General features: G+C 44.2%; 1 protein-coding gene across 2 annotated transcripts in view; it reads right to left on the reverse strand.

Annotated features, from left to right (window-relative positions):
• The window catches only part of prickle2a (prickle homolog 2a), a 101,522-nt gene that overhangs the window by 32,394 nt on the left and 52,361 nt on the right, over positions 1-16,767 (reverse strand). For both annotated transcript variants that reach the window (XM_079638153.1, XM_079638152.1), the window contains exons 3-6: positions 14,564-14,677; positions 11,319-11,456; positions 10,435-10,638; positions 10,050-10,236 (exon numbers count right to left, since the gene is read on the reverse strand). In XM_079638153.1, coding sequence (XP_079494279.1) covers positions 10,050-10,236; positions 10,435-10,638; positions 11,319-11,456; positions 14,564-14,677 — 643 coding nt within the window. The remainder of the gene's footprint in view (positions 1-10,049; positions 10,237-10,434; positions 10,639-11,318; positions 11,457-14,563; positions 14,678-16,767) is intronic.

Genomic DNA, 16,767 nt, shown 5'->3' on the forward strand with positions numbered 1-16,767 from the left:
GGAACTGCGACAGGCACCACCGGCTCAGGAACTGCGACAGGCACCACCGGCTCAGGAACTGCGACAGGCACCACCGGCTCAGGAACTGCGACAGGCACCACCGGCTCAGGAACTGCGACAGGCACCACCGGCTCAGGAACTGCGACAGGCACCACCGGCTCAGGAACAGCAGACACTGGCTCCGGCTCTGGAACAGCAGACACTGGCTCCGGCTCTGGAACAGCAGACACTGGCTCCGGCTCTGGAACAGCAGACACTGGCTCCGGCTCTGGAACAGCAGACACTGGCTCCGGCTCTGGAACAGCAGACACTGGCTCCGGCTCTGGAACAGCAGACACTGGCTCCGGCTCTGGAACAGCAGACGTGACGTGAACGGTCTCTGGATCGGCAGACGTGACGTCGGGGAAGGCCTCCGGGACGGCAGCGGGCTCCGGGAGGGCCTCCGGGACGGCAGCGGGCTCAGTTAAGAAATCCACCAACCCCTCAAGAGAAAGGTGCTCCTTGCCGAACATCCTCTCCAGGCTGAGAGGTTCATCAAGGGCCAAACTAAATAAGTCCTTGAGAGCCGCGTCATTGTATTCCAGCCCCTCAGCAACACTCCTGAACTCACGGGCAAACTCCCTCAGGTCAGTCCCCCGTTGACGGAGGGACCTTAGTGCTGTGACCTGGAACATGCGCTGGTATATGGGGTTGCAGGCAGTGGAGGCTGGCAGATGGTGGGAGCCCCTTCTACGCTGAGTCCCCGTATTCGCAGTATCATCCTCCGCACCCCTGGAACTGGGAGACGGGAAGAGGAAGATACCCATCTCTGCTAAGTCCTCCTTTGTGGCTGGATCGTTCTGTCACGATACGGTGGTTGGAGCGAGGACTTAAAAGCAGGTTAGGGTTAAACTTCTTTATTAAATAATAAAATAAAACAAACACAACAAAAACTACCCCGAGGGGGAAAAACAGAACCGAACAGACTTGACTTGACGCAGGGAAACCATGAAGGGACGTAACATACAAAGACATACCATGACAAACAATGACGATCCAGCACAGGACAGCAAACACAGGGAGACTAAATAGGGAGGCAAACACAGGAGGGTAACGAGGAGGACAGGTGGGACAAATAAACCAATAATCAGATAACAAGGGGGAGGGACCAGACAATGACCAGAGCACATGGCCCCAAAATAACAAAACACCCATGTGCACCACCAGACAGGACAGACATGTGACAGTAATAACCTAGAGTACTGTCTAACACTTGATGGCTGCTCTGTTAAGTCTTCGTCGTCGGTTAGGAACCTGGGTGTGCTCTTTGATACCAATCTTTCATTTGAAAGTCATGTGTCTAGTATCTGTAAAACCGCTTTCTTCCATCTTAAAAATATATCTAAATTACGTCATATGCTCTCAATGAATAATGCAGAACAATTAGTTCATGCGTTTATGACCTCAAGGCTAGATTATTGTAATGCTCTACTGGGTGGTTGCCCTGCACGCTTAATAAACAAACTACAGCTGGTCCAAAACGCAGCAGCTCGAGTTCTTACCAGAACCAGGAAGTATGACCATATTAGCCCTGTTCTGTCAACACTGCATTGGCTGCCTATTAAACATCGTATAAATTTTAAAATATTGCTGATCACTTACAAAGCACTAAATGGTTTAGCTCCGCAGTACTTGAGCGAGCTCTTAACGCATTATAGTCCTTCACGTCTACTGCGATCTCAAAATTCCGGCCAGTTAATAATACCTAGAATATCAAAATCGACTGCTGACGGTAGATCCTTTTCCTACTTAGCACCAAAACTTTGGAACAGTCTTCCTACCATTGTCCGGGAAGCAGACACACTCTGTCAGTTCAAATCTAGACTAAAAACACATCTCTTCGGCCTAGCATACACATAACACATTATAGACTTATAATTAGGCTGCATAGTTTAGAACAGCCGGGACCGGGAACACTTCCCGTAATCCTGATGTACTTGGTACATCATAATAAGGATGGCGTCTACGCTAATATTAGTCTCTCTGTCTATCCCGAGGTTTACTGCTGTCCACCGGAACCAGGCCGTATCCAGATCTGATGAAGGACCAGCGCCAGGACACGACGACGACGCCGCTGACCTGAAGTGTCAACCAGTCTCTCCTCCTCTCCACTCCGACTTAAACCAACCGGAACTGGACAAATACTCTGATTCATTCTGAACTTCATACACTGTTCACTCATTGGCCAGAGGAGAACTGGCCCCCGACTGAGCCTGGGTTCTCCCAAGGTTTTTTTCTCCATTCTGTCACCTGATGGAGTTTTGGTTCCTTGCCGCTGTTGCCTTACCTTCTGGCTTGCTTAGTTGGGGACATTTAATATTCAACAATATTATAGATCTGCCTTAACCCCCTGAGGTCGGCAAACGCGTGGGCGCGTTTTGCTCGTTTTTTTTTACATAGCAGCAAAATAGACCTAAAATACTCCGTCGGTTTTGGTCATACAGCCTTAAGAAATATGAAAAAATAAGCTGTTAAATGTCTACTTTTTTATGTGTCCACTTACAATCGAAATAAAACATTGTGCTTTTGTAAAATAAAGAAAGTAAACAGGGAGTGCTTTATGCCTCTCCGTCTCCGTGAACTTTTTTTCTGAAGCACTTCTCTAAACTCAAACAAAACTCAGCGAATACTATTCACTCAGACATGAGCTATATATCTCTATAATCATTTAAGTGTGTAGTTTTAAATTATCTAATTCAAATCTAAAACAAATATTCTCTGTTTATGTAATCTATATAAAAAGAGCGAGAGATCAGCTGTGCTCATTATGGTTCTGGCAGCGCATTACTCCGCTAAAGTGACACGCCCATCGAGAGCGCGCGCTATTCAAACGCAGATTATCTGGAGCAACACATGCAAACCAGTCAACGCCCACAACAGCTGGACAACACACTCGCTGTGAGGAATAGCTCTGCTAATAATATCGTGATTATCCTGGAAATTTTACCTCAAACGTGCTGGAGTAGCCGAACAACGGATCCTGCTGCAGATCATCAGTAAGTGCTTTGTTCTAATCGCGATATGAACTGGTGTCTGTAATCCGCAAAAGACTGTTTAAATTTGAATCGCATTTGCATCGCATTCGCATGTGCATGCGTTTGTTTACTAACGTTACAGCTCGCGCGTGTCTGTGTGTGTGAATGAAATATCTATTGCCTACTGAGATGAGTAAAAATCGACTGAATACGTTGAAATAAAATGTCTTTGTATAAGCAACATTTTAAACTGCAAATTAACATTTATGCCCTAATATAGGCTATATTATAAAAGACGATATGTTACAGACGAAATATGAAAGACAACATTTCGTTTTGGATAGATTATAAAGTTTGTACTGCCACATCAAAACCTAATTTCCAAGGTGCAAACAAAATCTTAAAAGGTCAATATAAGCCTTCTCTTTAAATTATTTTTGTGTTTTATTAGTGACAAATTTGGGGAGAGGATAGCCTACATAATCCAAAACTTTCTGAAAATACGAATGAGAATTAACTGCACAATTACTAGAAATGTTTACCTTGGATATTATACAATTTGCAAGCATAGGCCTACACAGTTTGTGGAAAAATACACTTTTTTTTCAAGATGTTTCCAACTCTGAACCAATTCTGTAGATGTATGTATGTATGTATATATATATATATATATATATACATGTGTGTGTTGTCTTTGCATTCTTTGCATTCTGTGTGGCTCAGTGACACACTCAGTGAAAGGCTCATTAGTATGCAGCATTAGCAGGTCTTCTTTGTCTCCAGGTGTGAATGAGGACATTATTCATGACCTTGTTGGATCATTCACGCCCCCCTGCATATTGCCTTTCCAAACAAAAAGTGTCTTACAAAATTTAAATCAATCTATTGTTTAATGTGAACGATTAGCCCGGATGATTTTCAGATCATTTTGAAGTAAATACTCTAGCCGACAAGATCCATTAGTCAAAAGTATTGTGGGAATATGTGAAGTTGGTCGTTTGTGGTCTTATATCAGAACATTTAAGTTTGAGTTTTTTGAATAACCACGCATAAATAATATTCTCTCAAAAATGCAAACATGTACATACATGTTGCTCACATATTATGATAGTCATGTTCGTGCTAAATAGAGTGTAATTACACCTTTGCCATTAATATGTTTATAAGCAACTGAAAAAAATACAAATATCAGGTCATGTCAAAACATCTCAAGGACCCCAAAAACACCTTAGACTACAGAGGGTTAAAGGTGGACGATGATGCAATAATTTTTTTGTATTTTCATGTTATCACTGTGAAGCTGCTTTGATACAATCTGTATTGTAAAAAGCGCTATATAAATAAAGATGACTTGACTTGACTTGACTTAATGAGGAGAACGTAGAAGACAAAGAACAAAAGGGAAATGAGCCAGATTTTTCTGCTGAATCTTTTGTATTAAGAAGGAACTCCACCAATTAAATATCTTCTATGTTAAGTTCATTATATGTTACATCTGATAGAGATGAGTCTGATGATGATGATGATGATGATGATGAGAATGTTAATGTTTTGTCACAAACTGAAATGGTACAAATGAAAACTGAAGTTGGGAATGTGAAAGAACAGATACAAGTTTTAGAAACTAAACTAACTGATGCCATTAATAGCTCTCTAAATAGAGAGACCAGTTTCAGGCAAATTATCGATATCAGTCTCTCCAAATTAGAAGAAAAAAATAATCAGGGGTTGGAAAGGGAAGTGGTGAATTGTTTGCTTCATCGAGATGAAACTGTTGAAAGTTAAGTTCTGTAGTACCCCTACTTCTCCACGGTTACTTACGAGTACAACCACTCCTCCCCAAATCCATGTTGAGCCTGTTACTAATGTGTCTCAGACTAAGGCCCCGTTTACACGATGGGAAAACGCAGATATTTCTCTGCGTTTTGGCCTGTCATTTACACGAAAACGCCGTTTTTATCCCAGAAAACGATCATTTCTAAAAACTCCGGCCAAAGTGGAGATTTCTGAAAACGCCGGTTATGTGTTGCCGTGTCAACTGGGAGAAACGGAGTTTTAGGTTCTCTCTTGTCGATTCTGAGGATTCTGATTGGCTTGCATGGCTTTATCCTTCTCCCTACACTGCCGCCCATAGGTTTAGCATAGTTATAAAGGCGCTCGACGGCGTATTTATGCGGGTTGTGTGCACGATGTTATTATTGAAAACGGAGGGGGAGAAATATTCGTTTCTCTAAATACCCGGCTATGTGTAAATGTGGCATAATACACATAACTTGACTGGTCTGGCCGCTGCATCCTCTTTCTGTGCAAATCCTCCGATTTGACTAGAGTTTCCTGAGTTTGAGCTATCTATGGAAATTGCGGATATGTTGCATTTCATAGAACGATGTGAAAGCTACATGGAGGCAAGACCTCTTTCATGGCCTGAGTTGCTTGGGACATTGAGTACAGTTTTAAAAAGTTCAGCCTCGAGTTGGTGGAGAGCTGCAAAGTGTACAGTCTATGATTGGAAATAATTTAAAGAAGCTTTCATGGCAGCCTTTCTCCCTGCAGACTATATGAGTGAAGTGGAGGAGAAGCTGAGAATGATGGTGCAGCAACCTGGACAAAAGCTCAGATACTTTGCATATGATTACAGAGCTTTGTGTATAAAATGGAAACCTGAGTTGAGTGAGGAAGAGCTGGTGAACTAGATCCTCAATAATATCAACCCCAAAATAGCAGGTTCCTTGAGGGGCACTGTACATTTGGTTGAGCAATTAGTTAAGATTGGATCCCAGGTGGGAAAAGATTGTATGAGCATAAAAGATTACTGGCAAAAAGTCAATGACCAAGCTGGAAAAGACAAGATAAATAAAAGAGGCTCTAACAAACCAGTTGCTCCCAGTGTGTCAGCAGGTCTATCAGTGATACAGCGCCATCACTATCGGAATCAAATTAATCCAGCATCACTTCTGGTGGTCCCTATCATACTGAATGGATGGCAGGTTGAGGCTGTGGTGGATACGGGAAGTGCCTTTTCCTTATTCCAAGAGAGCCGATGGAAGGAGATTGCAGGTATGCATGATGAAATTCAGAATGTTAAGCAGAACTTTGTGATGGCTGATGGAAAGATGCATCAATCGAAGGGACAAGTTGAGCTGAAGTATGACTGGCACCAAGAAAGAGTGAAGGTGGAGGTGTATATAATGGAAGACTCCCACCTGGTTTTTCCCATTGTTCTGGGATTAGACTTTTTAACTCGTGTTGGTGCCACCTTTGATTTCTCACAACTCTGTTACAAACTACCCTCTAAAAGAGGTGACTCTGGTTATCCTTTTATCTGTAGTCAACAACCATATTTTATCCAAAGATCTGGGAATCAAATGATTAGCTCTCATCCACGGAGCAACCTCAGCCTGTATTATCCTACAACTGAGGAACAATCATATTCCTTTTTAAGAACCAGAAAGGAGGTGCCGGGAATGGTTGATGGAGATCTGCTCCCTCCCGAGGTACAGCAGCTGATGCAGGAATGGCCGAATGTAACATCAGGAAAGTTGGGAAAAACTTCAGTGGTAAAACATCAAATTCAGACCTCAGACAAAGTTCCAGTAAAATCCAGGGCTTATAGGATTTCACCATTTAAAAATAAGATTATTGAGGAAGAAGTAGAAAAGATGTAGAAAGAAAACATAATTGAACCCTCTCTCTCTCCTTGGTCATCACCCATAGTCCTTCTGTGTTGACTATCGGAAGGTAAATAGTAAGACCATTTGATTTCAGATGCCTATCCTATACCCATGATCCACGACATTTTGGAGTCCTTAGACGGGGCAACGTGGTTTTCTGCCTTAGACGTGAAGTCAGGTTATTGGCAGGTGGAGATGACAGAGGATTCTAAGCAGAAAACAGCCTTTGTTACTACAGCAGGTCTGTTTGAATTTAAGATCATGCCGTTTGGAGCACGGAACTCATCAGACACTTTCCAACGGTTGATGCAGACAGTATTGATTGAGATCGTTGGAAAAAGCTGCTTCGTGTATATTGATGATATCATCATATATTCCAAGACAAAAGAGCAACATCTAGTCGATTTGAGAGCTTTAATGGAGAAATTGTGTAAAGCAGGATTAAGTCTGAACATGAAGAAGTGTCACTTCTTTCAACGTCAGCTGAAGTTCTTGGGACACATATTGTCAGACAATGGTGTGGAAGTGGATCCTGACAAAACCCAAGCCATAAGTGAATATCCAGTGCCCGGTGATATCCTGTCGCTACAAAGGTTTCTAGGACTTGTAGGATGGTATCACAAGTTTATACCTCATTTTGCGGATGTTGCTGCGCCTTTAAATCGTATGAAGCAGAAGGGAGTGAGATGGAATTGGACGCAGGAATGTCAGGACAGTTTTACGCAATTGAAACGTGCAGTCACAAATCCTTCTGTGCTATCTCAGCCTAATTTGTCACTCCACTTCCAGGTACATACCGATGCAAGCCACGTGGGGCTAGGTGCTGTCCTTACTTAATGTACCGAAGAAGGTGAGAAGGTGATTGCCTATGCTTCAAGAATGCTAAAGGGGGCTGAAACTAATTATTCAACTTCAGAGAAAGAGTGCTTGGCAGTTGTCTGGGCTGTGGATAAGTGGAGGCATTACTTAGAAGGAGTGGAGTTTGAAGTTTATACAGACCATGCAGCCTTGACTTGGCCCTTTAATTGCCCTAAGACGTCTTCAAGGTTGACAAGGTGGATTCTTCGACTGCAAGCTTTTACCTTCAAGGTTTTCTATCGATGGGGTTGCCTCAACCAGGTACCAGATGCTCTTTCAAGAATATATCCGGCCCGCTCTGAAGGTGTGTTACCCTGCATGGTTATAACAAGATCCAAACTCACTGCTGACTTGCCACACAATCTGTCTGAGATAGCTAAAGCCCAGGCTAGTGACCCTGACATTCCATCATTGAAGAAACGTAATCAAGATCTACCTCAGAAACCAGGGAGGATACAAATGGAGGAACATCAAGGCATTCTATATCGATGAGTACCTCTAAAACAGGATGGGCATACATTCCAAGTGGTGGTCCATCAAGTCTTGGTGAAGTCGTTCTTGGAGTACTTCCATGACAACCCCTTGGGAGGACATTTAGGCAGATTAAAGACACTTATGAGGGTCCTAGAGGTGGCCTGGTGGCCTACCATTCACAAAAACGTTTGTGAACATGTCAAGACATGTAACATTTGCCAGAGATACAAGGGGGAATGTTCCAAACCGTCTGGGCTTATGCAGTCAACAGAAGTTACAGGACCCAGCCATACGCTGGGAATTGATCTAATGGGTCCTCTTCCTTTCAGTAAGAAAAGAAACACGATCCTGCTGGTGATTGTTGATTACTATACAAAATGGGTCGAACTCTTTCCATTAAAAGATAGTACAACACAGAAGATAGTGAAAATACTAAAGGAAGAGATATTTACCAGGTGGGGGGTACCTCGATATCTTGTATCTAACAGGGGGCCTCAATTCACTTCAAATCTTTTGGTTGAACTGTGTAAAGATTGGGGAGTGGGGCATAAATTAACAACCAGTTATCATCCCCAAACAAATTTAACCGAAAGAGTAAATAAGATCTAAGAGAAGAGCTAAGATTCGCTATCAATTCAGTACATCATGAGTCGACTGGTGTAACTCCGTTACAACTGATGCTTGGAAGAAATTTGAAAGGTCCGCTTGAAAGACTTTTATATAAATCACCATCTCCGAATCAAGCTGCCTATACATTGCTATACAGACAAAGAAGATTGGCAGATGAGGTAGCACGTAGAGTGGGATTGCAACGTGCCAGACAAGCCAGATATTACAATGCCCAGCATAAAGATGCGCAGTTTAAACCTGGTGATCTGGTCTGGATCCGTTCTCATCCTATCTCTAGTGCTCCTAACAGGTTTTCAGCTAAGCTTGCGCCTAAATGGGAGGGGCCTGCTAGGGTGGAAAAGAAATTGGGGCCAGTAAACTACAGTATAAGATGGGGTTCTCCTGAAAAAGCTGACAGTATTAATGTTGTTCATTTTGAAAAGGTACTATGGTCCTATTCCTACTATGTCATAGATTGGGGGAGGGAAGAATGGAAATTGGATTAAGGTTATAAAGTTGTATCTTGATTTCTAATACTATGAAGTTCTTGACTCCATTTCCTATAATACTGTGCTGGACTCTTGTATTATTTCCTGTTTTTTGTTTCTTCCTGTCTGGTGTTTTCTTCCTGAATGACAATTGCATATGTATATAAGGGGGTAGGAACCAATGTGTGGTGTGTTGTTTTCCCGGGAACTTTTCCAATTGACGGACCTCTAGCTTACCAGGTGGATATCCTTGTTTGCAGCAAAGGCCTCGCTGGCAGGATTTACTTGTGTCGTTTTGGAGTGTTTCGTGACATTGGACTTTTTGATGCAATGCAGCACAAAGGACTGAGGTACATTTGTCTGGGACTAACGAAGGATGCGGTAAGAGATATGCGACTCGTCTGTTAGTGCAAAGACTTTGGGAACTACGATAAGTCACGACAAGGTGGGCTTTGCTCATGTGTTTGATTATTGATATGTATATTCTGGGTGTTTATATAATACAAATCTCTTTTGCATCGGGAAATGACTGAACTATTTGTATTTTATTGATGTGACATCGCTAATATTGAGAGTGTTACAACTTTTTTTTTTAAATCAATAACTATGCATAAACATGATTATCTCAAAAATACAAACATGTACATACATGTTGCTCACATTTTATGTTAGCCCTGTTTATGCCGATTAATTACTATGTTTATAAGCAACTGAAAAAAGCACAAATGTCAGGGCATGTCAAAACATCTCAAGGACCCCAAAACCTTAGGTTAACTAAGAACTTTCACTGTCATTTTGCAGAACTCTTAGTGGTAAGATTAAATGTTTTGTAAATGCGGCCCCAGATCTATGCATTAAGTCATAGTTGATCTTGCAGTAATTCTGTGGATTGAAGCATGAGGAAAAAATGCAGATTGAAGGAGGCCCTCCCTTACCTATGTGCTCTCCACAAGAGTCACAGTATTCTGCATAAAGTGACTCAAAGCAGTTGCAGCAGTGAGGATGACCCTCACGCATGATGTACCGCTGACCACCTAGTGGAGCCTCACACTCATAACAGCAGAAATGCTTCATGTGCCAGTGCTGCCCCTCTGCTTCTGTGCACTCGTCTGCGAAGATAATCTACAAAAAGAGAGAGATTTATTAACATAATGCGTGTGTGCATTTATGTTCACAATTTATGTGAGGGATTTTATATTCTGAAGCAGGGATTCTGGGTTCTGACATGTCACAGGTCACCCTCTGGAATGTTTAAGAATGCAAACAGAATAAAGGTTGATTTCAGCCATTGGACAGATGCTTGGATTCTGGTCAGCTTACCTCATCACATGCTGAACAACGTGGCTTAATTCGTTCAGCATGGTGGCGGCCACAGTAGATCTTCCCATCCAGCTGGAAGTAGATGAGATCTACCAATAGCTCGCAACACACGCTGCACACAAAACAGTGGGGGTGCCAACACAGGCCATGGCCAACCCGTGAGGCAAACACTGCAATATCGCCACCGTTGATCTGGTCTCTGCACTGTGTGAGAGGGACATTTTATCATTTGCTGCTTGTTGCATCTTAAGACAGGGACACACCTTTTCCGTTTCCGAGCGCCCACCGACTTCAAAAGGGTAAGAAAGCACTGCTTTATTTATGGTTTGTACACATGCAGTCTTAGTTTCGCTTTCCCTGTTAGAACGATGAATATAGACTAATATATCTGCTAAAATAGACAGTTATCTCCTTTACATGCAGGCACGGAACACACGTGCTATTTGACAGTCGCATGTAGTCCTTTCGGTGTGTTTAAGCACAGACGTTTTGAGGCGGCAACAGTAACACAGACAACACAGTCGGCTTTCATCAGCGCTAGTTCTCTGGCGTTTGGTTTGGTGTGTCCCTACCTTTATTGTGCAGCCTATAATATGCAATGTAACATGCAATCATTACTGAAATCTATACTGAAACATTTTTACTACATCTGCATAGCTACTCCTTTTTGTTAATCAAGTTCAAAATATGTTGTTTGGTCCATGAGTTAATGTAAAATTTTTGCAAATGTCTGGTGGCTATGGAGAGATTACGTGCACATCTCTAAGATAATGAGGGTGAGAAACAAAAGCTTGCGTATCTCCCCTAAAAGACTATTACTGCCTGCATTGTTATGAATGGTTCAAAAAACATGTTCCAATCTGTTATTTAGTACTGGCATGTACCTGTTCACATGTAGCTCCAGCTATAGTGAGGGGTAGAGGTCGCACAGTGCCTCTGCCTAGATTGTCTCTCTTTCGCTGGTTACTGAAGATCTTCAATTCCCGCTTTTCTTCTTCATCCAGTGAGGTACAGTACCGGACCTGACATCAGAAAGTATCATCAGTAAGCAAGCATCATTACAGATCATCTGAATTCTTATTGGATGAGCCTCATGCAATGCCGTTATAAAATGAACATACACCTGTGATTGCACATTCAATTCTAATGCGCCAAGTAGCAACCTTGCTTTTCAGTCATAAACAGCTATGATGAAGTTATGAATAAACATTTCTTTGCACAGGTATTATTTATTTAGATTATTGCTATTAATAAATATGCTTTTTATAATATTCGTGTATATTATTTTTATAATATTTACTCCACTTTGCCTAAGAAAACCCCCTACCTGTGGTAAAATCCCTATAACATACAGCATCAAGTGGTGTTTTGTTTTATGAAGCACAATTTAACATAGATGTTGTTGTAGATCCTAGGATTGCAGATTAATAAATCTTTAACCTGTAAACAGTTGCAATTGCATTTAAAACTTCAAATGGGGAATTAAACCTACACAGTTTCCCAAAAGACCAGAAACTGGCTATAATTTGTTTAACTATGTAGTGCCCTGTGTAAATAATTAGCAATTATTGGACAGTTGAAAAACCAGACACACCCAGAAAACATCAAAACATAAATTGACAATACAGTGCAAATTGGGGACACTGTTTTATCAAAGAGCTTGGGATCTGATTTAAAAATCACAAGATAATTCCTTTCCAAAGAACGTTTTCTAGTTATCATGCCCGTGTTTACGACCCTTGCTAAACCCCTCTCTTCGATTGTCTGCTGCCTGCCCATTGACCTTCTGCCTGATTCCTGGATCTCGTATCGTCTGCTGCCTGCCCCTGATCTCCTGCCTTATTCCTGGATCTCGTATCGTCTGCTGCCTGCCCCTGATCTCCTGCCTTATTCCTGGATCTCGTATCGTCTGCTGCCTGCCTCTGATCTCCTGCCTTATTCCTGGATCTCGTATCGTCTGCTGCCTGCCCCTGATCTCCTGCCTGGTTCCTGGATCTCATATCGTCTGCTGCCTGCCCCTGATCTCCTGCCTGATTCCTGGATCTCGTATCGTCTGCTGCCTGCCCCTGATCTCCTGCCTGATTCCTGGATCTCGTATCGTCTGTTGCCTGCCCCTGATCTCCTGTCTGGTTCCTGGATCTCATATCGTCTGCTGCCTGCCCCTGATCTCCTGCCTGGTTCCTGGATCTCATATCGTCTGCTGCCTGCCCCTGATCTCCTGCCTGATTCCTGGATCTCGTATCGTCTGCTGCCTGCCCATTGACCTTCTGCCTGATTCCTGGATCTCATATCGTCTGCTGCCTGCCCCTGATCTCCTGCCTGATTCCTGGATCTCGTATCGTCTGCTGCCTGCCCCTGATCTCCTGCCTGATTCCTGGATCTCGTATCGTCTGCTGCCTGCCCCTGATCTCCTGCCTGATTCCTGGATCTCGTATCATCTGCTGCCTGCCCCTGATCTCCTGCCTGATTCCTGGATCTTGTATCGTCTGCTGCCTGCCCCTGATCTCCTGCCTGGTTCCTGGATCTCATATCGTCTGCTGCCTGCCCCTGATCTTCTGCCTGATTCCTGGATCTCGTATCGTCTGCTGCCTGCCCCTGATCTCCTGCCTTATTCCTGGATCTCGTATCGTCTGCTGCCTGCCCCTGATCTCCTGCCTGATTCCTGGATCTCGTATTGTCTGCTGCCTGCCCCTGATCTCTTGCCTGATTCCTGGATCTCGTATCGTCTGCTGCCTGCCCCTGATCTCCTGCCTGATTCCTGGATCTCGTATCGTCTGCTGCCTGCCCCTGATCTCCTGCCTGATTCCTGGATCTCGTATTGTCTGCTGCCTGCCCCTGATCTCCTGCCTGATTCCTGGATCTCGTATCGTCTGCTGCCTGCACATTGACCTTCTGCCTGATTCCTGGATCTCGTATCGTCTGCTGCCTGCCCCTGATCTCCTGCCTTATTCCTGGATCTCGTATCGTCTGCTGCCTGCCCCTGATCTCCTGCCTGATTCCTGGATCTCGTATTGTCTGCTGCCTGCCCCTGATCTCTTGCCTGATTCCTGGATCTCGTATCGTCTGCTGCCTGCCCCTGATCTCCTGCCTGATTCCTGGATCTCGTATCGTCTGCTGCCTGCCCCTGATCTCCTGCCTGATTCCTGGATCTCGTATTGTCTGCTGCCTGCCCCTGATCTCCTGCCTGATTCCTGGATCTCGTATCGTCTGCTGCCTGCCCATTGACCTTCTGCCTGATTCCTGGATCTCGTATCGTCTGCTGCCTGCCCCTGATCTCCTGCCTGATTCCTGGATCTCGTATTGTCTGCTGCCTGCCCCTGATCTCCTGCCTGATTCCTGGATCTCGTATCGTCTGCTGCCTGCCCATTGACCTTCTGCCTGATTCCTGGATCTCGTATCGTCTGCTGCCTGCCCCTGATCTCCTGCCTGATTCCTGGATCTCGTATCGTCTGCTGCCTGCCCCTGATCTCCTGCCTGGTTCCCTTTACGCCTTGCCTGCCCTGCTACACTGTTTTCGCTGGTATTGGACCCTTGCCTGTTAACCTTGAATAGTAATAATAAACTGTTGCAAATGGATTTGAGTCTGATGATTCACAACAGGTGGAGTCACTCTAGACGAGTTCTTTTCATTTACACTCATCATCATATGTAAATGTTGCATTCAGTATCAGTGGAGATTATTGATTTCTGACAAGCACATTTGTCTAGCAAACGTCTAGGTTACTATTGTAACCCCCATTCCCTGAAGGAGGGAATGGAGACGTCAGCATCACTGTACGCCAATGTGCATTGGCTCATTTAGTTACACTCAAAGGTCACTCTCAGGCGAGATCCCAATTCGTCAGTCGTTCTGTCGTAATGTTGAATGTGACTGACTAAAAGAGAACAGACATTTATTTAACTGAGGATCTAAGTATCAGTAGTTGACCTCTGACTTGTAACAAAGAATGTAATCTTTAATTTATTATATATAAAAAAAAACATTGTGTTGAAATAATTCTGCATACTTCTTGAAGTCTAATGCTAAGATGAGTACAGACAGAAATTAAAGAATAAAAGTATGTGCTATTGTTATGCATTTTTGTATTAAACTTTTGTTATGTTATGAGTTATGACTGTACTAACAAACCTCATTGTCATGCGGTGGCAGTTGCTGAAGGAGTTGTTTGATTCGATGCTTCTCACCAATACTGTTCACATAAGGGACCTTATCTTCTGGGAAAAAGCTGTAGTATTGATGAACCTGTGTTCACCCAAACAGAAACAGACAGAGGCAAATGGATCACATAATTCATATAAACAATTAGAAACTTGTTTAGTCACAGTACAGACTACAGACATATTGTGCATATACTGTAATTGTTCTATTGACTATTGCATAAACCGCTTGAAAGCTTTGTGTAAAACAAAGGGCACTTGATTAATGTGTAGGTCTTCATTTTGGCCATAAAACAACTTGAATACAATTTTGGAAAAGATGCCTCAGGTGATCAAGGGTTAATATTAGTTCCCTTTCGAGGGAACTCGTGATGCGTCGATGACGCTTTGGGAACGCCCCCAGCGTGAACGCGTCTGAAGCATCTATGAACGTGTCTGAAGCATCTATGTCAACTAACCCTAACCCTAACCCTAACCAAATGGAATGAATGAACGAACGCCGCGGGCTGGTGACGTCATGACCAGGAAGATACAAAAGCGCATCCGTCCGAAAAGCAAATTAGACGAGTGTTTTTTAACATCCAGTATTTCACTTCAACCACGAGGTCTTCCATTTTTTCCTGATCTGCACAGTGAGCTGTCTAGATCATGGGATAAACCTTATTCTTCTCGGCTTTTTAGTCCTCAAGTGAATATTTATTCGGGGATTAGAGGGCTGAGAGAGTATGGTTTTGAGTCGATGCCCCGGGCTGAACAGACTCTCGCGAGCTATCTGTCACCCGGTTCAGCATCGTCTCTGAAGACCTCAGCTTTGCCCACTAAGCCATTAAAAACAACATCTACATTAGTGGGCAAAGCATATATGGCAGGAGGTCAGGCTGGAGCGTGTCTGCACACTATGGTTCTGCTCCAGGCATATCAGGCTGATCTGCTGCTGGGGGATTTGGATAAGTGAGAGAGTCGGTCCCAATGAGGTTCGAGAACTTCGTTGGGCCACAGATTTATCTCTCAGGGCTACTAAGGAGACCGCCAGAGCAATCGGGCGGTCTATGGCAGCCCTTGTAGCCACTGAGAGGCACCTCTGGCTGAATCTAGCAGATTTAAAAGACAAGGATAGTTTTTTTCTGTTGGATGCTCCCATCGAGCATTCTGGTCTCTTCGGCGACACCGTCAATTTGGTCGTCGAGAGATTCCAGGAGGCTAAAAAACAGTCAGAGGCGTTCAAAAAATGTCTCCCTCACCGAGTCCAACCCCCTGGGGCTGCTGGGCGTGAGCAGCCCCAGCCGTCAGGCTCCTCATATAGAGGACAGTAAAAGGAGAGTATTGCGTCTCGTGCACCTCTGCAAAAATACTGGAAGCACTCTCAGTCGAAGTCCTCGAAGCCGAAGCCGGATCTGAGGACCGTTCTGCAGGCTAAGAAGACTTCGGCTCAAAAGAAAAGGTCCTGTGAGGGCAGCCCCACCCGGTGTGCAGCGGGTCACACCTCAGTATACGGTGTCCGTTCCACCTCGGTGTCCTCAGGGGACCATTCTGCCAACCCCGCCACCCTTGGTGCTTCGGGGCGCAGTGGTTCCCAACGAACGTCTGGCGCAATGTCGACCCGACATTGCGTCAGACGTGAACCTTCTGAGGGCGGTTCAAAAACAGTCAGTTCGGGTAGTTCCTGCCGGTATGTTTCAGGTCCCCGAGCTGAGTGTCTCAGTTACACCAGAGACCAGCCCCGAGGGACCAGAGATCAGCCCCATTCAAGATGCTGACACTCAAGCAGATCGTGACTCAAATCAGATCCGAGGACTGGTTTGTTACGATAGATCTGAAAGACGCTTACTTCCATATCTCCATCCTCTCTCAGCACAGGAGGTTCCTGAGGTTTTCTTTCGGGGGCAAATAATACCTGTATCGGGTACTTCCGTTCGGTCTAGCTTTATCACCCCGCACGTTCATGAAGTGCGTAGATGCAGCTCTGGCCCCGCTCAGGCTGCAGGGCATACGTATTCTGAACTGCACAGACGACTGGCTGATTTTAGCGGAATCAGAGCAGTTAGCGGTTCGGCACCGAGGTGTCGTTCTCGCTCATATGCAGAAATTGGGGTTGAGGCTCAACACCAAGAAGGGTGTGCTGTCTCCATTACAGAGGACCACTTTTCTTGGTGTGGTATGGGATTCAGTCACGAT

The sequence above is a fragment of the Phoxinus phoxinus genome (assembly GCF_949152265.1).
Source record: "Phoxinus phoxinus genome assembly, chromosome: 15".
Lineage (NCBI taxonomy): Eukaryota > Metazoa > Chordata > Actinopteri > Cypriniformes > Leuciscidae > Phoxinus > Phoxinus phoxinus.